Source organism: Notolabrus celidotus, chromosome 5, assembly GCF_009762535.1.
Source record: "Notolabrus celidotus isolate fNotCel1 chromosome 5, fNotCel1.pri, whole genome shotgun sequence".
Classification (NCBI taxonomy): domain Eukaryota; kingdom Metazoa; phylum Chordata; class Actinopteri; order Labriformes; family Labridae; genus Notolabrus; species Notolabrus celidotus.
In genome coordinates, this window is record NC_048276.1 from 28,771,183 (window position 1) to 28,791,389 (window position 20,207).

The window sequence follows — 20,207 nt, forward strand, 5'->3', positions numbered from 1 at the left end:
CTATAATGATGTAATCACAAAACATAGAAAGAGATGAAGTATCTACAGGGATATTCTCGTTAAAATAAAGGTTAAATGCCATCTTGATGTATTGATGCATGACATTAAAGCTCCCATTAGGAGTTTTGCAGGACTGTGAAACAGACTGAAAGACTGATAATCACCAAACATTTATTCCTAATGTCTGTATATGCTGCTGTAGGCTAACAGCTATCTGCTCTCACAGCCTTTGTGCAAATATATCCACAGTGAATGATGCATTTGACTAGACAGCAGGGAGAGTCTTTGTTTATTTGAAGGTGCTGCTGTGATCAAGGAGAGATCAAAGTTTACACACTCTAAAAGTTCCTCACAGAAGCTTTTATTTCCTAATTGGTACAACACCAGTTCCTAAAAAGTTTAGACACTGTGTGAAATGTTGATAAAAATGAAATGTTTAAATTGAAAATTGAGCAAAGAAAAGATATAAGTTGTAACCTCTATTTGAAAATGACACGATTTGTCAATTTTTTCCAAAAAGAATGTCAGATTTTGATTCATCAGACCACATGACATTTTTCCACTTCCCTGCCTTAAACGGGCTTAGGTCCAGAGAAGTCTCTGGTGTTTCTAGATCATGTTTATGTATAGTTTCCTCTTGGTATGGTTCAGTTTTACCCTTCATTTGTGGATGCAGTGATGAACTGTGTTAACAGGCTATGATTTTGGAAGTGATTTCCACTACAGAATCATGACTGTTTTTAATGCAGTGATTTCCACTACAGAGTCATTTCTGTTTTTAATGCAGTGATTTCCACTACAGAGTCATGTCTGTTTTTAATGCAGTGATTTCCACTACAGAGTCATTTCTGTTTTAATGCAGTGATTTCCACTACAGAGTCATGTCTGTTTTTAATGCAGTGATTTCCACTACAGAGTCATGTCTGTTTTTAATGCAGTGATTTCCACTACAGAGTCATTTCTGTTTTTAATGCAGTGATTGCCACTACAGAGTCATGTCTGTTTTTAATGCAGTGCTGCCTGAGGGCCCGAAGATCATCTCCATCCAGTCTTGGTTTTGGTCCTTGTCCCTTTTGTACAGAGATGTCTCCAGATCCTCTGAATCTTCTAATGATATCATGTACTGTAGATGATGAAATCCACATATTCTTTGTGATTTTATTCTGAGAACATAATTCTCAAACTGTTGAACTATTTTCTCACACAGTCTCTCACAGAGTGGTGAACCTCTTCCCATTTTTCCTCCTGAGAGACTCAGCCTCTCTGGGGTGTCCTTTTTATACCCAGTCATGTGACTCACTTGTTGATCATTAACCTCATTAGTTGGGAGATGTTCCTCCAGTTGTGTTTTGTATTACACACATTTTTTTTAAATGGGGTTGTACATTGATTTCATCAGCTGTCATAATTAACACCCTGACTTTAAGATATGTTGTTTTGGCTGACTGAGTTCTCTGTCTGTTAACATCTCAGGGTCCTCCCCCTGCAGCATGGAAAACAATACTGTCAGTTTAGATGTGTTGCAGCTGGAGGGGTTAAATGTGAGCCCCAAAGCTTCTGTCCCCGCCTTCATCCTCCTCCTCCTCATCTACGTCTTCATCATGGTGTCCAACATCGGCCTGGTGGTCCTGATCCTCATGGAGACGAGCCTCCATGAGCCCATGTATCTGCTCTTCTGTAACATGAGTATAAACGACGTGTTTGGAGCCACGAGCATCATCCCCCGTCTGCTCAGCGACGTGTTTACTCCATTCTCTCAGAGATACATTCATTACCTACACTGTGCTGTTCAGGCCTTCTGTATTCACTTTCATGCAGGGGCCTCTTATTCAGTGCTCATGGTCATGGCTTTTGATCGCTACGTGGCCATCTGCAACCCTCTGCGATACACCACAATAATGACCAACAGGATGGTGGTGAAGCTGTCGTTGGGGGCCTGGGTAGCAGCCCTCATCTTTGTCACAATCCTCCTGGGTCTCACCTATCGCCTGACGCGCTGCAGGAAGATAATAAACAACCCTTTCTGTGATAACCCCTCCATGTTTAAACTCTCCTGTCAGAATCTCCTCATCAACAACATCTACGGCCTCGGCATGGCCGTTGTGATCCTGGGCTCCTCCCTCTGCAGCATCTCTTTCACCTACCTGAGGATTGCCATGGTGTGTTTGAGCAGCAAGAACAAGGTGCAGATCAGCAAAGCGCTGCAGACGTGCATCTCTCACTTAGCTGTGTTCCTCATCCTGCTCCTGTCAGGCGGCATCATCAGCATCCTCCATCGTTTCCCTAAATTATCAGATGAGAGGAAGCTTGCGTCCATCTTGTTCCATGTGGTTCCTCCCTCTTTGAATGCTGTTATCTATGGACTGCAAATCAAAGCAGTGAGAGAGAAAATAAAGATCATATTCAACAGCAGTGTGTCAGAGAAATGAGCATAGAGATATGTATTAAAATCTTCAATGTGTTTGTCTGAGGAAGTCTTTTATTTGGTGTGGAGTGTGAAAAACAAGTTCATAATACTTTCAAAGGGAGAGGGTTGACTTTCATCAACAGCAAGTTTACTCCATGGAGTCCCCCTGGGTGCAGTTCTGGGTCCAACACTGTTTTTTATTTACATGCTTTCTCTGTGCAAAATAATCCTCCAATACAATGTAAACTTACATCTTTACGCCAAGGACACAGCTTTACCTCCTGAATCAAACATCACAACTCAAGCAATCAATCTTTATTTATATGGCACCAAACCCCAACAAATGTTATCTGAAGACTCTTTACAAACAGAGCTGGTCTAGACCGTACTCTATGTTCTATTATTAGCTAAGACCCAATATCAAGACAGGATAAGATTCAGGCCCATCTTACAGACAGGACTCAGTCTGATCTCATCTTAATCCACCATGAGCAGAGCACTTTGCAGTATTTAGCAAGTTACAGTGGCAAGGACAAACTTCCTTTAACAGCCAGAAACCTCCAGCAGGATCAGACTCATGTTAGACACACATCTGCTGAGCTGGTCCAGGCCTGAGCCAGCTCTAACAATTGCATTATGCGCAGCAAAAACTTTAATTCAAAATATTAAAAGCCAAAAATAACAGTTGAACTACTTATAACAAGTCAAAAATGTACTTTTTAAGTTTCCTAAATTAAAAGTAATGTCTTTGCTCAAAAAATGTTCTTATTTGCAGATCTACTAATCTGGATTTATCAGTTCATTTTAGCTCATATTAAGTCAAATAAGATATTTTTACTAGAAACTAGACCAAACATGCGCTTAGAGTTTTTGCAGGTTTTCTGGAAATGATTCAAACCCTCAGACTGAATGTAGTCTTCACCTTTCAGCTGTACAGTGTTATAATGGCATACTATTTCAAAAGAAACAGGCGAAGAGTACCAGCACCAGGTAAGTAAGTGCAACCCCCTGGCTGCAAACTCTCATTTTAGTGTTTTCCAGTGCAGTGTTTAAATGAAATTGTGCTAATTATCTCAACCTGAGAAAAATAATAATGTACAAATTAACTCTTATCTCATACACCAAAGACATACTTCCTATCAGCACCATAGAAAACGAGGGCACAACAATACCAAGATAACACTTATTGCAGTATCGCCCAGCTGTACCCTAAAAACAACTGACCTCTGATATCATTGCGCTGTGGAGCTAACACACCCTTGGGCCCCTGGTCGCCCGTCAGGCACCGAGCAGAGAGCAACGTCACTGTTTGCTCAATGATGGCCGCTTGGGTAGCTTTTTTAAAACACGTGCCCTGTTCCTCATCGGGTCTGACTGGAGGAGGTTAACACCAACCAAGGTAAACCTGACACACACGTTAATGCAGACACTGATGGTTCCACTGGTCAGGCGTGGCTGAATGTTAAAACCCTGGCTTCTATTCTGTTTATGACAAAATAACATTCAAAGAACTCAGAAATATCTGAATAATCCAGGAGGAAGCTTTGGGTAAGATTTTTTCGAGGCAGAGAACAGTAAAACTGAAATGTTCAAAATATACAGTAATGAAACCAAAAAATACCCCAAAAGTAACTGTCCTTTTCTACCTGAGAGCTCAGCAGTCAGAGCTTTTCACTGACAGCTATACTGTGAAAATGTTTCAGCTGTCACTGTTAAACTAATCTCTAAAGCTGGCATGTTGATATTTAAGTTTTATGAATATTTAAAGCTGTTTTCATTTCCAGAGTTTTTTTCTTTTTCCACTCAGTTTCATTATTTACATGTTGAAGGTAGTCTCTGTTTTTTGTTTGTTTGGTTTCTGATGATGCTTCTCTGCTACTTTCACAATAGCCGAGTATAACTTAATTTTGATGTCTTTATTATATATCCGGTGGTGGCCAAAATCATTACTGAAGCATGATTTTGTTCCATAATGTTCATGAAACATGCAGATGGTTGCTCTGAGCACAACATATATATCAGATGAAGTGAATCCTACTGTTTTTATCCACTTTTAACTTTAATATTTGGTACATCCACCTTCTGCAGCAACTAGCACATCTCTCTGACAGTATCAAAATATTCCCTGAGAACTGTATGATAAGTTTATTCTCCAACTCGCCCCTAATTTGGGGTTGAAGCCCAGACTTTGAGGGGGCCAGTCCATTATTTTCAATGTTCCAGCAGATTCCTTCTGTCGCAGGTAAGTCCAGCAATAGTTAGAAGAGTGTTTAAGGTCATTGTCCTCTGGGAAAATGAATTCAGTCGCAATAAGATGACCCCCAGATGTTACTCCATGCCTCACCAGAATGTTGTGGTTTACTTTCTTATCCATGATGCCATCACATTTTACAAAGTCACCTGTTCCTGAGGCTGAAATAGCATTTTGAGATGCTTCACCTGTCTGTCTGAAAGTTTCTTTTTCCTACCTCTCCCCTTTTGGTTCTGGTGTGAATTGGTGGCATCATGGCGGTCTTCAGTGTTCTTCACTGTGCTTGGACTGCATCTCAAGTCCTTGGCTATGCGACAGAACTCCAGCCAGCATAACAAAGGCCTTTGTTCAAACCCGTTGCTCACTCGTTAGCTCCTTCTTCACCTTAGCCATGTTCAGAGAGCAACATGTGTTCAAGACTTCTTCTAGAGGTTTTGAATTTATACCATTTTGTGGTGTGGCCTCAGTGACAAAACACTGATGTTACCAATCACTTAATGAGCAGGAGAGACATTCTCATACATCACCATCAATTTAACCGCGATAACACCTGACAATGATTACACAAGTAATTTGGCTTCTTCAGTGAAGGAACATGATTGTGTGACATTGACAGTGAAATAAGCCTAGCTTGTTTCTCGTAAGGAAAATGACCTGAATCTCCTAATGATGGCTCTATTCTATGGTTTTTAGAGCATGATGATGACTTTGTAGATATTTAATTATATGGGTATTTTAATGGCCAATTCAACCAATTAACTAAAACCTCTGAAATATGTCAAGTATTCTAATAATTTTGGCCACCGCTGTAGGTTTGAAGTTTGAAGTTTGAAGTTTTTATTTTATTATTGTGTCATGCATACAATAATATGCCCAGCCAACATGGGCTTACAAGACATCATAAATCTGTGCAATCCAGGGTCAGAGCGCACAGCACAATCATTCTAGTAAGGAAACCGAGGAAGAAAACTACAACAGAATAAAAAATAAAAATTAATATAAAAATGTACACTACTTAAAAAGACTATCTTGTCTTCTTTTCCAGGCTTTTGAGGCAAAATTAGCTAATTGAAACATGTCACAATTAAACAACCATTCTAGTTGTTGCACATCTGTCCACCACAATATTTCAGGCTTTTTACAGGCAATTTCTTACAAACAATATCTCTCTGAGGTCATCATCAGTACTTATTATCTGCTTTAAGTGCTGCTATCAAATTTCAGGGAAAGCTCCATGTTTTAAAATCACCACGTTCACATTCAACCAACAAATAGTGTCTCAAACTTTGAGACTTTGCTTGATGGCAGCATATGTTGCTCTTGAATTAGACGTACAAGTTTACCATATTTAAAGATATATATACATTAAAAAAAAGTTGGTTTTGATTTTATAATTTCTGCTTCCTATTTCAGAGATTTGATTGTTTTAAAGCCTCTGGGTACCTGACTTGGAATATTTAAAATTCATATAGAATATCAAAATTTAATGTGTCATTAAGCATCACGAAAAATCTCAGTGAAAATAAAAACCTGTAACTATGAAAAACAGCTTGTACAGTTCAGACCATTTCTCAGGACGCATGAGGGTGGCAGCTAACTTTTTGATTGACACGTCAATTAAACTAAACCATGGCAACAGTCACAGTACAACATGAAGCAGCACAGAGAGAGTTCAAAGCCTGCATGTTTGAGCCGTTTGACCCTGAATCTAAAGACAAAAATTCTCCAGCATCTGAAAATTGTTATATGAAATGTTGAGTTACAAAATATGTATCTAGAATATCACTTTTAATACGACGTAGTCTCCATGTTCTGGGCATCAGGAACATGTGATGCCCAGAGCAGCAGAGGCTGAAGTGCAGGACGGCAGAGCATGGCTCAGGGTGTCAGACGGAGCCGTTTGGCCAAACTCTGAGCTGTTTGGGGAAAGTTAGCGAACTGGTCCTGGGGAAATGAGCAGATTATATGCAGGACTAAACCAAAAACTAAACTCTGTTTCCCCAAATCCACCGCAGTTGGGAAATAGAGGAATGACAAGAAGCTGTCATCTTCACCAGTGGATGTACAGCCAGGGACGGCACACATGTGCACAGCAGTGCAAAGAGCAGGGAGACAGCTATACAGACAGATTAAAGGCAGTACAAGACTAGCAAACACACTAACAGCAAATGCTCTGATGTTAAGAGCCGGATTGTGAAGGAGTAAAAAACTTGACAATATTGCAAAAATGGAAAAAGTTCAGCACTAATATTTAGATATGTATAATAGTATGTACATGTGACTATAAATATCATAGGTAGAACGTTTTTGTTGATTTAGGCAACCAGAGGCTTTAAAGGACAGATAGGACACAGGTTCTGTTGATTTCTTGCTGTCTTCTATTATTGTAACGGTTTTCCTCTGTCTGTAAACCTTTGCAGGATCCTCCCGCTGCAGCATGTTAAACAACACTTTTAATGTGGATGTCCTACAGATCGAAGGGTTAAAGGTCAGCCCACAGGCCACCATTCCCGCCTTTATGCTTCTCCTCCTCATCTACATCTTTATCATGGTGTCCAACATCGGCCTGGTTGTCCTGATCTTCATGGAGAGGAGCCTCCACCAGCCCATGTATCTGCTCTTCTGTAACATGAGTATTAATGATGCGTTCGGGGCCTCGTGCATCATCCCTCGTTTACTGACTCAGGTTTTTACCCTGCTGACGAAGCGCTACATCAGCTATCACCAGTGTGCCCTCCAGGCCTTCTGTGCTCACTTTCATGCAGGTGTCTGTCACACAGTCCTCATCATCATGGCCTTTGATCGCTATGTAGCAATCTGCCGCCCACTCCGATACGCCACCATCATGACTACCAGGATGGTGGTGAAGCTGTCGTTATCAGCCTGGGGCGTAGCTTTCTTTTTAATCCTAATCCTTGTGTTCCTCAGCACCCGCTTGTCACGGTGCCGAAGTTTTGTCGACAACCCTTTCTGCGACAACGCCTCCTTGTTTAAGCTGTCCTGTGAAAACCTCCTCATAAACCACATCTATGGTCTCAGCTCCGCCATGCTCACGATGGCTTGCTCCCTGAGCAGCGTGACGGTCACCTATGTGAGGATAGCTATGGTGTGTCTGAGCAGCAGGAACCAGACCCTGAACAGCAAAGCCCTGCAGACCTGCGCCACACATCTGGCTGTCTACATCATCCTGTTCCTCTCAGGTAACATCATCATCATCCTGCATCGCTTCCCTCACCTGGCAGACGAGAGGAAGCTAGCGTCCATCTTGTTCCACGTGGTTCCTCCTTCTATGAACGCTGTTATCTACGGGCTGCAAATCAAAACGATTAGACAAAAAATAACCATTATATTCAACAAGGGGAAATGACCAAACATGGAAGAGTGTGACCTTCCTCTCCTGAAGATTTATAAGCATATCTTAATGATGACCTGTCTGCACTGACAGCACCCCTCCTCGAGAGAAGCTGTGCAGTTATTGACGCTGGAAACATCTGAATGTTTGTGGACAGATGTTGAATGTATTTGCCCTTTTAAAACTGATGTTTTTATATATTCAGATATGATTTTTTTCATATATCTCTGAGAGACTATTTGTAAGTGCTGTGTTGGGTATGATTGCACTGATTTTTCATACAAGTATTACATTAGGTGCATTTTGACCATAGGTTCCGGGCACTTTTAGCCCCCAGAACTACACCTGTAGGTACTAAATAGTTCCTGTGGCCCATTGTTGTCTGGTTTTCCACCAAGGCCTGACATATGGAGAAAAAATAAAAGTAATGTCACTATACCACCAGACCAGTAGAGGGCCAGAGATTACTTCCTGTGCTTTTTCAACTCTTGGAAGGAGGCGAGCTCTAGAGACAAAGAGGATTCAAAACGTCTGAAATGCTCAACTTAAAGCAAGACAGATTTTAAAAGCCATGACAGAGATCGACCGGTGTTCAAGTTTAAAAAGTGACCTGTTTAACTGGAGACTTCCAGCCAGATGCATCCTTCGCAAAAGTCTTTAGATGGTCATTAATACTCATCTGATGAGGATATTTTGACATTTTAATAAAACCTAAACTAGGATGCATTCCCAAGGACTCCTTTTGTGTTTCAACAGCTGTTCTAAACTCCACAAACACTGATACGTTCAGCTGAAGGTCTCCAGTTTACAGGGTCACTCTTCAGACTGTAACACTGGGAGCTGATATTGGGTGCATCTGAAAGCTCTAAACTGCAGTCTCCTCGCTCCTCGTCCGAACCGGAAGTAGTTATTGACGCGCCATTTTAACTTGCGTCCCAAAGCTCTTAACGCTGCTGGAGGAGAGAGGAGCGAGGAGCGAGGAGATTGATCGGAGGAGGGATAATCGAGGAAACACGAGAGCAGACTTCGTGGAAGTCTTTTCTCTGACAGACACGCCCCCTTATCGATCATCACTCACTGATTGGATGCTGCAGCGGCTCGGACTTAACCGAAACTTAACATCAGCAGTTTAATAATCAGTCCCTCCAGGAAGTTGCGATTTCGCGATCGCAACTATCAACGCAAATTCAACCAATCAGCGCGATTTTTTCGCGGCCCTGCAATTTTTTACAATCACCACAACTTTCCCGCAAATTTGACCAATTACCTCAATCTCAGCCCCTGCACGTCATCGGTTTTGTCATCAATTTGACTTCCTTGGAACATAAACATAAGTCCTCCCTTGATCGGCACTTTTCAACAACAAAACACGCACAGAGAACGGGTGAAAAGAGAGGACAGCAGGCAGGACAAGTGACCATGACAACGTTATTATTTATAGATTTAGGGGCTCAGTGTTAGCTTGGTCACCTACCTGCAGCAGGTGTGCTTTATGAACCAGCTCTCCTCACCTCCACGCATCTGTCTCATCTTCATTGAGGATTTTGACCCCCGGTGTGTGTTAGTGACAAAGACACATCCACGGGGCGTCTGTTTACTATTTGATGTTTGACGTTGTTGCCGTGGTTACCGTAAAAAGCTCCGCGTCTATAGCTTGATTTAATCCAGTTTGGTGAAACATCAGACACATTCAGTAAGTTTTGATCAACTCCTTGTCATCAAAGATGGAGATTAATTTCAGAGTGCCGTGAACTGACTGTGCATCAGTCGCTGCGAGGTGCATTCAGGGACCGTCGTAAATGTGCAATACAGCCCTTTCATGGCATTTTTCTGTGAATCAAGAGAATCAAAATACAGTCAATGGCCACATCAAGAATGTTTTCTAAAAACAACTGTATTTTAGCATTGGGGGACAAAAGCACAAAAAAATAATCGCAACTTTCACCGCAATTTTTTCAAAAAGCTGTCGCAAATTCAGGCTTTTTGGGCCGCAACAATCACAAAAAAATCCCGCGAAATCCTGGAGGGACTGAATAATAGAGAAAAGACTGACTTTAAAACAGTCACCAAGGGTGCCCTGAAACAAACCTTAAAACAGTCACTAAGGGTGCCCTGAAACAAACCTTAAAACAGTCACTAAGGGTTCCCTGAAACAGACCTTAAAACAGTCACTAAGGGTGCCCTGAAACAGACCTTAAAACAGTCACTAAGGGTGCCCTGAAACAGACCTTAAAACAGTCACTAAGGGTGCCCTGAAACAGACCTTAAACATACTTCGGTTTCTAAACAGTCCGTGTGTGATGAGCTGAGATTAAAAAGTGTTTGATGTGAGTTTTAAACACAAAATACTGAACGCAAAATCATAAATTCAATATAACAGAGGGTGGATTATGTTATATCTGATTGTTTTTGTCAGATTTCCTGTCTAATGAAATAGATTTATAGAGTCTAATATCATAGATAGAATATATATTAATGATCAATTATTTCTCCTGTTAGTTTCCCCGTTTGTTCTCGTTTTCTTCATGAAAAGAAGTCTGACAGTAAAGTTTGTCTGATAGTAAAAACACTTGTTATATTTCCTCTCAGGTTAATAAGGTTTCATATGAGGCTGATCATTAATGAGCACGGGGTTTGAAAAGAGTTGCATGGTTTCTATTTTCCCTTAAAGTAATAAATAATTTAATAATGAAGCATTTTACTGGTGAATCGATCCATGATGCTTCAGGACAGAATAAACTGAGAGCAGAATCTCTTAATTTTAATTTAAACTCTAACCAGAATATTTTTGCATGGAGTCTATAATTACATGAGTATTAATTAAAGCTACTTTAAAGGTTGTACTTTGATTTCTTTCCTTGTTGCTCACTTCTTCAAAGTTGAAATCAGATAAAAGATTCACCGATCAGACCCAATCCTGTCCTGTGTCATGTAATAACCTGTAAATCAAATAGAAACAGAGAAAGCTAAACCCCAGTGAGTAGAGACAAACAAAACAGAAAAAACACAGCCCATTATGTTGATGCAGCAACAGTTTCCTTGAGACCAGCAGAGCAGGGGTATACTCAGACAGCTTATTAAAGATCCGTCAGCCCTAATCTCACCAGACTGGAGGAGGTTCACATCGGCAGAGGTAACACACACACACAGCAGAGGTGATTTGTACTGTAAGATTGGTGCTGAGCATCCTCAGCTGTGACTTTTTCATCAGATGTAAAACACCTGAAGTGATGCTGGTTTGTAAGCTTGTTTCAGGTGCAGTATCCTCCCTGTGTCATTCTCAAAGTGAAACTAACCCTCAAACAAAAACTGTCTGTTTTTTCATGAAGGTTTTGTGCAGGTTTTCAATCTTCCTGAAGGTTTAATGCTCATCTATGTTTCATTTTTATGGTTATGCCTCAAAGGTGCAAGGAAGCTTTCTTAAACACAGTGATGAGATTTTGCTTTATGAGTTTGGCTGATGTGACTCTTTTTCTACATTGAAAACCTCACAGCAGGATGTCTTCATTTATTTACACACTAATGCGCACGTTTCTGCAGCATGAGTGTGTATCTAACACATGTAAAGGTTTGAAAATGATTCATTTTGCATTACTGAAATATATCTGCATGAAAAACAGGTCTGACAAACTAAGGCACAGTTTAAAGCTGTAATTCTTCCTTTCACCAGAAGATGGAGACATCTGTCTGATGTTATTACTCAATGAAATGCATGTAAAATAGATGTTATTAGGTACATAAGAGGACTCAGAATCAAATGTGGTTCATTGGAATTTCTTTTTAAGGATTGTTGTGATTCAGTGGAAACTTAAATCATGTGTATATTCTTTGGTCTGAGCTCTAATGTCTCTGTGATACCTCTATAGTCTTCTCCATTGTCAAAACATTCAGGGATCTGCAGGGAAATCTAATGATTTGTGTTGTTTTGCTGCCTGTTAACTTCTTTATATGAAAAAACTGAGTGTATTTTCCAAACTGGAGTTAGTGAGAAAGGAAAGTTGTTGTTTTTTTGGGACACATTATTGAGTTGTCTGCATCCAAGAGCTGTCAAAGGAATTGTTATGAATCCCTATTCATCACATTTTAAATCTCATGTTTAAAGCTCCTGCGAGTGTGTTTTTATTTGCTAATGAAACACACTGAAATTATAGTGATGCCTTTTTATGACCCACGAAAACAAACAACATGATCAGCACCAAGATGAACGGTTTCAATGTTGTGGATTTTACATCCTGAAACCGCTGGGAGGGTGTCAGATTTTAGTTTTCCACATAAAAAAATCACATTGAGTGGTTCATGTGACTGTTAAAAGCTCACAGGGTAGGAACAAGACTACTTACACTTGCACAGGACAAGAACAGCAGAGAGTAAATAGGTATCATTTTGTCCACGGAGAGGCGCCAAAGTTGAATCAAAGTAAGCTTTCATCACAGGAGCTTTAAAATTACATTATTTTAAATTAAAACAGTTTCTAAGTCCATGTTAATATTTCATTCATCCCAGTGTCCAGATTTAGGAATGAAAAAGTGTAATGATATGTTGAAACCATGACTCAGAGGGAGGAGGCCGCTTCAGAGCATTTATTCTGTCAGATACAGGGTTTATTATTGGGACAATTGCAACAGTAGGACATATGACTGGTCACAACATGCCAACCTGAGGACGTCCCTCAGACCCAGGTCTTCCTCAGTGTTGACTGGTCTGCAGTCAGTTTCCTCTCAATTAGCAGCGATCATCCTCAGGTCTGTGGTGATTCTCTCTCTCTTAAATATCGCTCAGTCAGGTTTGTGACATCAGACTGGTCAGCTGCACTTGTATGCTTAGCCCGTAGATGTTAACTCAAACTCAAAGTTCAGATTACTTTAACCCATCAGCTGAGCCATCTTAAAGTGAAATGTGTCGTTTAAAAGCACAAGGGTGTCGTTTCCATCACTGCAGTGCCAAAAAGGCTTGTGGTTAAAAAAATCTGAACACACACTTTGGACCTTAAATGCTTGTTCTTACATATTTAAGAGCAAGCGACTCAAACTACTTAGCCGTATCTTTTGTATGATTATTTAAAGATATAACAAAAACTTTAATAGCTTTTTTGAATTGCTCTTTTTGATTTCCTGTTTCGTAACTTGCAGCTGATTTAAGGGTAGACGAGCAACTTGAGTGTCTCTGCAGATTAAAGTTGTTCTGTTTTCACAGATTCTTAGAATAACAACCTGAGCCGAAACAAGTACTGTTAGTGGACACACTATGATCCAGCAAGCATTATGTTGCAGACGTCTTATTGATTAACCTCCGTCTTTGTTCTTCCTCAGGGTCCCTCCCTCTGAAATATGGAAAACCAAACTTTCAATGCTGACATCATCTTCATCGAGGGGTTAAAGGTCAGCCCACAGGCCACCATTCCCGCCTTCGTCCTCCTTCTCCTCATCTACATCTTCATCATGGTGTCCAACATCGGCCTGGTGGTCCTGATCTCCATGGAGAGGAGCCTCCATGAGCCCATGTATCTGCTCTTCTGTAACATGAGTATTAACGACGTGTTTGGAGCCACGTGCATCATCCCTCGTCTGCTCAGCGACGCTTTCACACCAATCACAGAGCGTTACATCCACTACATAGACTGTGTGGTTCAGGCCTTCTCTTCTCACTTTCATGCCGGCACCTCTCACGCAGTGCTAATGGTCATGGCTTATGACCGCTACGTGGCCATCTGTAACCCCCTCCGATACGCCACTGTCATGACCAACAGGATGGTGGTGAAGCTCTCAGCAGGGGCCTGGGTGGCGGCGTTCCTTGCTGTAGCAATCCTACTGAGTCTTACGATCCGCCTGACTCGCTGCAGAAGGTTTATAATCAACCCATTCTGTGACAACGCTTCTTTGTTCAAGCTCTCCTGCCAGAACATACTCATCAATCACATCTACGGCCTAGGCAGCGCTGTGGTCATCCTGGGCTCCTCCCTTGGGGGCATCACGATCACCTACCTGAGGGTGGCCATGGTGTGTTTGAGCAGCAAGAGCAAGGTGCTGAACAGCCGGGCACTGCAGACCTGCGCCACACACCTTACTGTGTACATCATCATGTTGGTGGCCTCTTTCACACCCATGATCATACACCGTAACCCGCAGTGGGCCGACAGCGGGAAAGTGTCGTCAGTCATGTTCCACGTGGTCCCCCCAGTCCTGAACCCCCTCATCTACGGGCTACAGTGCAAAGAACTCAGACACAAGATCTTTGGCCTGTTTTACAAGAACAAAGTCATGGACGCTAAAACCGTCATGTAGGTGCAGAGTCTCTGTCAATAAAGGTCTTCATATCAAGCACTGTGCCTACTTTCCCTCACAATAAACACTTTGACGGTTCAAAGCTCTCTCAATGTCCACCATGTTCGACAGTCGTCACATGGAAGCACAAGGCAATCTGCACAATACGATTTTACCAAATGTGGTATCTTTGTATGAAGATGATGTCTGTGTTTATTAATGTATTGATTTTTGAATACCCTGGCTGTCAGAGACATTGGGAATTCTTCTTTACCCGGTTAGAGCTTTTGCTTTGTTCTGAAATACAACCTCATTTCCAATAAAGCTGTCAAACTCAGTATCACATCATCATTAATTCCAATCATAGTACAATGGATAGGTCAACTCTCTACAAATGGATGGTGGTGTCATTCCCATAACATGGTAGTATGTTTGATTTTGACAAATCAGATAGATACTTGATTCTGGAAGTCGTAGTCCCCAGAGGAGCACAAAACTTTAACCTTTAGGGGTAACATTTCCCTTCGAATCATCAGCTTGTTTGAGAACAAAGACAAAATCTTTAAGTTGATGTCCTATTGTCAGCAGATTTGGGGTGATCCCCTGACTAGAGGTAGCAATGGGTCAGTGATGACAGACCAGTCACAATCCCATTCTTAAAGGGAGCGCACATTTGCTTTCTATACATTTGAACTTTTGTGTACAATTTGGAAGTAATCAGATTTCCTGAGGACAGTAAACTGATTTCGTTTTGGAAGTTTTGGATTAAATAATAAATAATAGATATAATATATTTCAAAAGAGTAACCTGGATTAAAGTTATCAGTTAAATTTCTTCTGTGAGGATGAAGTTTGCTCTTTACTTTGCAAAGAGTTGTGTGACAGAATGATCAATCAATCAATATTTATTTATTTATCTCCAAATCCCAACAAATGTTATCTGAAGATTCTTTACAAACAGAGCAGGTCTGGACCGTACTCTATATTATATTATTGACAAAGACCCAACATCAAGACAGGATAAGATCCAGTCTCATCTTACAAACAGGGCTCAGTCTGATCTCATCCTAATCCACCATGAGCAGAGCACTTTGCAGCATTTAGCAAGTTACAGTGGCAAGGACAAACTTCCTTTAACAGGCAGAAACCTCCAGCAGGACCAGACTCATGTTAGAAAGACATGCTGAGACCGGGTTGGAGAGAAGGATAGACAGAGATGAAGAATCAGAATCAGAAATACTTTATTTATCCAGGGTGGATTCAAGAATTACAGTTGCTCCTATACACAATAAGTAAGAATATCAAATAATATTAACAGAAGAAAGTAATCAATAAGATATAAATACAATTACAATAAAAATTAAAGCCGCAGGCGGCGATGAACGGGCCTTCACACACCTGCAGCCGCCACCTACGCGAGCCACCGCCACATGTAAACCGCTGCCTGATATTTGCCACCACATGATGCGAAAGCAAGATCTGAGAATATGTACTGCCTTAGGTGGTGCAAATGTTTGGTGCAAATGGAAATACAAATAAGAGCATTTTAAATATATATAAAAAAATGTAGGCCAAACAACAATACAACCAAACAATATAACACATTAATAACAGTAATTGACATGTCCAAGAAATAATATATTACCAAAATTTAAGAAACAGCTTATACACAACAGTATTTGTACACTTTGATCTGGGAAGTGGTTCATCAGCAAGGTGTTGGCATCTGATCAGGTGGCCTCATGGTGAGTGAGCTTGTCTGTGGGAAAAGCAAATAGACATATTATCAGTATAAATTGTATATTATAATGTGTGATAAGAAACACTAGAATCACTTGAACACAATTTGGTATATGAATGAAATTTGTAGGAAAGTACCACGTGCACTGTAAGATGGACCTGCTTGTCCTTCTTTGTAATCTCTCCAGTCTGCAACCACTGAAGAGTTGAAACATAGAAAGATACATTAGGCAAGGATGTTTTGCATGGAAAAGTGTGCATTGTTTGTTCAATTGTGTTGTTGTGTTGTCACACTGCTTTGTTCAAGTCGTAGGGATAGTTTGATAATACCAATGTTTGTTCATGTATTGTTTAAGCATTAATTAGTAACTACATGACTTGTTTTTTAAACAAGGATAATGAAAGTACTTACTTCCTTTGGCAAATGCTTGGACAAGCATTTTAGTTTCCTCCATTTTGTTTTTTAATTTTTTCTGTTACTTCTGTATGGTGTTGTCCTTTATTTCCAGATGTGCAGCTTGACTCATCACAACAGATTTTTGCCGCTGGATCTCCTTCCTTGCTGTTTTAATGAGTTCTGCAGGGCTTGTTTCTCCTTTGCATCTTGATGCACCACCTGAAAGTCTGCCACGCCCACAATTTTCTTCTGAACGAAATGCCTTTAATTATTTTTATTGGTCAATATGTCTGCTATAGAATGTGCCTTGTTTGGACTGAATTGGAGAAAAACTCTAGGAGAAGCTCTCAAATGTATTCACCCTTATTCGGGCTTCATTCTTCACATTCAGAGCTGTATGTGCGTTTGATGCACCGCCTCAAAGTCTGCCACGCCCACAATTTTAGTCTGAACAGAATTCCTTTAACAATAATTTAATCGTCAATGTATCGGCTATAGAATGTGAATTGTTTGGACTGAATTGGAGAAAAGCCCTAGGAGTAGCTCTCAAAAGTTTGCACCCTTATTTGGGCGTCATTCTTCACATTCAAAGCTGTATGTGCGTTTGATGCCCCGCCTCAACGCCTGCCACGCCCACAATTTTAGTCTGAACGGAACTCTTTGAACAGCTTTTAATCGTCAACGTGTCTACTATAGGTTGCCCTTGGTTTGGACTGAATCGGAGAAAAGCCCTTGGAGAAGATAACAAAAGTATGCACCCTTATTTGGACGCCGTTTTTCATGTTCAAAGCTAGATGGAGCTCTTCCTGTTGAGTTTGGGATATGGGTGCAAGAGGCTTTTTTGTGCATCCTGATGCCATGAATATGCGTATTGATTTTCAAGCATGTAGCTCAAAATAATCTCTATGGGGAGGGTTTTTTGAAAACTGTAGCGGGCGGTAGTGAGCACATTTTTTCGACTATTTTTGCAAAACCCATAAAATGTCGCGATTTTCTCCAGGACTGATGAGTGTGTTGGATGAGGTGATATTACGTGCATTTTAAAGTTACAAAAATCCATTTTCCCACATTTTTTTTTGATGCCCTGCCCCAAAGTCTGACACGCCCACAATTTTAGTCTGAACGGAATGCCTTTACTTTGTATTAATCCTCAATGGGTTTACTATAGAAAGTGCCTAGTTTGGACTGAATCGGAGAAAAGCTCTAGGAGAAATTAGCGAAAGTATACACCCTTGCTTGGACTCATTCTGGGCCCATTTTTCATGTTCAAAGCTAGGTGGCGCTTCTCCTGTTGAGTTTCGGATTTGGGTGCAAGAGATTTTATTGTGCGTCCTGATGCCATGAATATGCGTAGAACTTTTCATGCATGTAGCTCAAAAAAACTCTCTGCGTAGGGAGGTTTTTTTTTACCTCTAGGGGGCGCTACTGAGATTTTTTTTGCGAGACCAATAATAACTTGCAATTTTCACCAGGCCCAATGAGTGTGCAAAAATATCCGCGCTTTCACTCACGTTCAGGGATCCAAAAATGTGTTTTAAGTAGCGGAAGAAAGAACAATCCTTAGGGTTACAATAGGGCCTTCGCCACCAGCGGTGCTCTGGCCCTAATAATTTCAAGGGTTACAATAGGGCCTTGACCACCAGCGGTGCTTGGGCCCTATTAATTTTATGTCACCATGATTATTCAGATTCAGATTCAGATTCAGAGAACTTTATTAATCCCAGAGGGCAATTTAGTTTGCAATGTACCAGCTTGTCAATAAACAACAAAAACACTGATAAACAAACAACACTCAACGGGCAACATGTCAGTGCAAGATGGGGCTTGTCATAAAGAGTACAATAACAAATTAAAATAGACTAAAATAAAATTTTTAAATCACAGTAGCCAAGAATAAATACTAAAAACCACCCTATAAATACACAACTTCACCAACTTCACATGGACAATCTGATAAAAACTATTAAAAACTTCTAAAACTGCTATCAGCATTTAAAAGTCTGATGGCAGAAGGAATAAAATAATTTCAATAGCTGTTTGTTTTCCTGAGAGGAGCAAGATACCGCCGCCCTGAGGGCATTAAAGAGAACTCCTTGACAATGATGTGTCCGGGTTGTAACGCAGCAATTTCAAAGATATTGAGATTACGAGTCCTCCAATGAGAGGCACAGCTGACTTCGGGAGGAACACTGTAGCTGTTGGATAGGAGGCTCAAACTCTGCTTATGTACGTCACAATCACTTGAGAGCAGCAATATGGCTGCTGCCGTTGATTGCCCTCAAAACAGCGCTTCAGAAACAGATGTGTGACGTCTTGAATACTAAGTCCATATTTTATACAGTCTATGCTTGAAACTAGTTAGTTTGTAACTCAAGTTGTGTCATTGTTTGGTTGCATCACGGAGACGTAAGGTTCATCTTAAGTAGTAGACCGTAATGTCCATACTAATCAAAATATTGTCCTCGATATGACGTTTTCTCTCAGTTTGGCCAATCAGTGAACAGCTATTTTTCTTGATGGGGTGTTTGTTTAAGTGCTAACTCCCATTAGCCACATTGCCTTTAAACAAGCTAACGGCTAATCATAACTGCTGTAACTCCCATTAATTCACAAACAGCGACATAATGGTAAGTTAAATATGACAAAGCATGTTGATATGGTGAGAAATAATCTATAGTGTAAAGTAACAACAGTGACATTGAGTGGTGAAATCGTCAACTACAACATATGGTACGTTAATATAACAGTATTCTAATGTTGTGCAGATGTACACTAATTAGCTTCGCTCGTGGGAAACAAAAGTGTGAGTTAAGATCAGAGTCATCGTATGTTTATTATTCATGTAATCTAACGCGGCAAGCGTGTTGTCGACACATCACAGCTGGTTGAACTCTCTGCTTCTCCTCATCCTTCAAATGATCCCATCTTTGAAAACAGAGCGCCATGACAACTGATCTTTAATGAAGGACTTTACACCGACTCAGAGATAGTTGTAAAATGTAAGATGTAACTTATGCCTTCGTTGGAACTATCTCAGCTGGTGCAACGCCAAAAACTTTAGGAGAGTGGTAAATGGACTTGTACTTATATAGCACTTTTCACGTTTTTTTCACTACTCGTCACATTCACCCATTCATCCCCATTCACTCACTGATGGTAGAGGCTGCTATGTAGTGAGGGACCACCATGGTTAGCTAGTCTCATTCATTCACATTCACACACCTCTGAACAACAGAGGGAGCAATTCGAGGTTCAGTGTCTTGCTCAAGGATGCTTCTGCATGTGACTGCCGGAGCTGGGATCAAACCGACAACCTTCCGATTGATAGACAACCAACTCTACCCACTGAGCCACAGCCGCCCCGAGAGTTTAAACTCCTTCCTAAATAAGAAATTACGTTAAAACTAGGCTAAATTTAAACTTCACAGGTGCTGGACCAGGCTGCAGATTTGTTTTTTGGTCCCAATCCGTCCCTGCTTAGTGGTGTGTTCAAGGCTCAAATGGCGTGGACGTAAAATCAGCCTATGTCCCTGCTGGTCTGTTTGTATTGTGCATTATAAAGTGAGTGTGGTGCTCAGTAACACGCAGCCCTGGAAAACCAGACACTGCTCGTCATTTTAATTTAAGAAATGAGAGCTTAAAATTATGTTATGAAATCAGCCAACGTGTGAGATCTTGAACAGAGAGAAAAGTTAAACAAACATCCTTAGAACCTCACACTCCTCAGACAGCTCGCGTTCACAGAGCTGGGTTCAGTATGAGTCCACACTGACATGGGAGGAAAGATCCAACGAGCCAAA

General features: G+C 40.8%; 3 protein-coding genes across 5 annotated transcripts; all 3 read left to right on the plus strand.

Annotated features, from left to right (window-relative positions):
* The first annotated feature begins 1,490 nt into the window (after positions 1 to 1,490).
* On the plus strand, positions 1,491 to 2,429 carry LOC117812262 (olfactory receptor 52N5-like). Its single transcript, XM_034682927.1, has one exon. The coding sequence runs from the start codon at positions 1,491 to 1,493 to the stop codon at positions 2,427 to 2,429; it is 939 nt and encodes a 312-aa protein (XP_034538818.1).
* Positions 2,430 to 7,095: 4,666 nt separating this feature from the next.
* On the plus strand, positions 7,096 to 8,025 carry LOC117812263 (olfactory receptor 52N5-like). Its single transcript, XM_034682928.1, has one exon. It carries the CDS (start codon positions 7,096 to 7,098, stop codon positions 8,023 to 8,025), a length of 930 nt encoding a protein of 309 aa, XP_034538819.1.
* A 1,629-nt stretch (positions 8,026 to 9,654) lies between these two features.
* On the plus strand, positions 9,655 to 14,667 carry LOC117812888 (olfactory receptor 2F1-like). 3 transcript variants are annotated; one of them, XM_034683876.1, is made up of 2 exons: positions 9,655 to 9,703; positions 13,320 to 14,667. In XM_034683876.1, the coding sequence occupies exon 2, from the start codon at positions 13,338 to 13,340 to the stop codon at positions 14,289 to 14,291; it is 954 nt and encodes a 317-aa protein (XP_034539767.1). In that variant the 5' UTR covers positions 9,655 to 9,703; positions 13,320 to 13,337; the 3' UTR covers positions 14,292 to 14,667. The 3 variants fall into 3 exon arrangements, with proteins under 3 accessions (XP_034539767.1, XP_034539768.1, XP_034539769.1); XM_034683877.1 differs by lacking the exon at positions 9,655 to 9,703 and adding an exon at positions 10,863 to 11,143; XM_034683878.1 differs by lacking the exon at positions 9,655 to 9,703 and adding an exon at positions 12,354 to 12,426.
* The last annotated feature ends 5,540 nt before the right edge of the window (positions 14,668 to 20,207 follow it).

Coding starts and splice junctions, on each gene's coding strand:
- LOC117812262 (XM_034682927.1), top strand. CDS start 1,491: ATGGAAAACAATACTGTCAGTTTAGATGTGTTGCAGCTGGAGGGGTTA.
- LOC117812263 (XM_034682928.1), top strand. CDS start 7,096: ATGTTAAACAACACTTTTAATGTGGATGTCCTACAGATCGAAGGGTTA.
- LOC117812888 (XM_034683876.1), top strand. CDS start 13,338: ATGGAAAACCAAACTTTCAATGCTGACATCATCTTCATCGAGGGGTTA.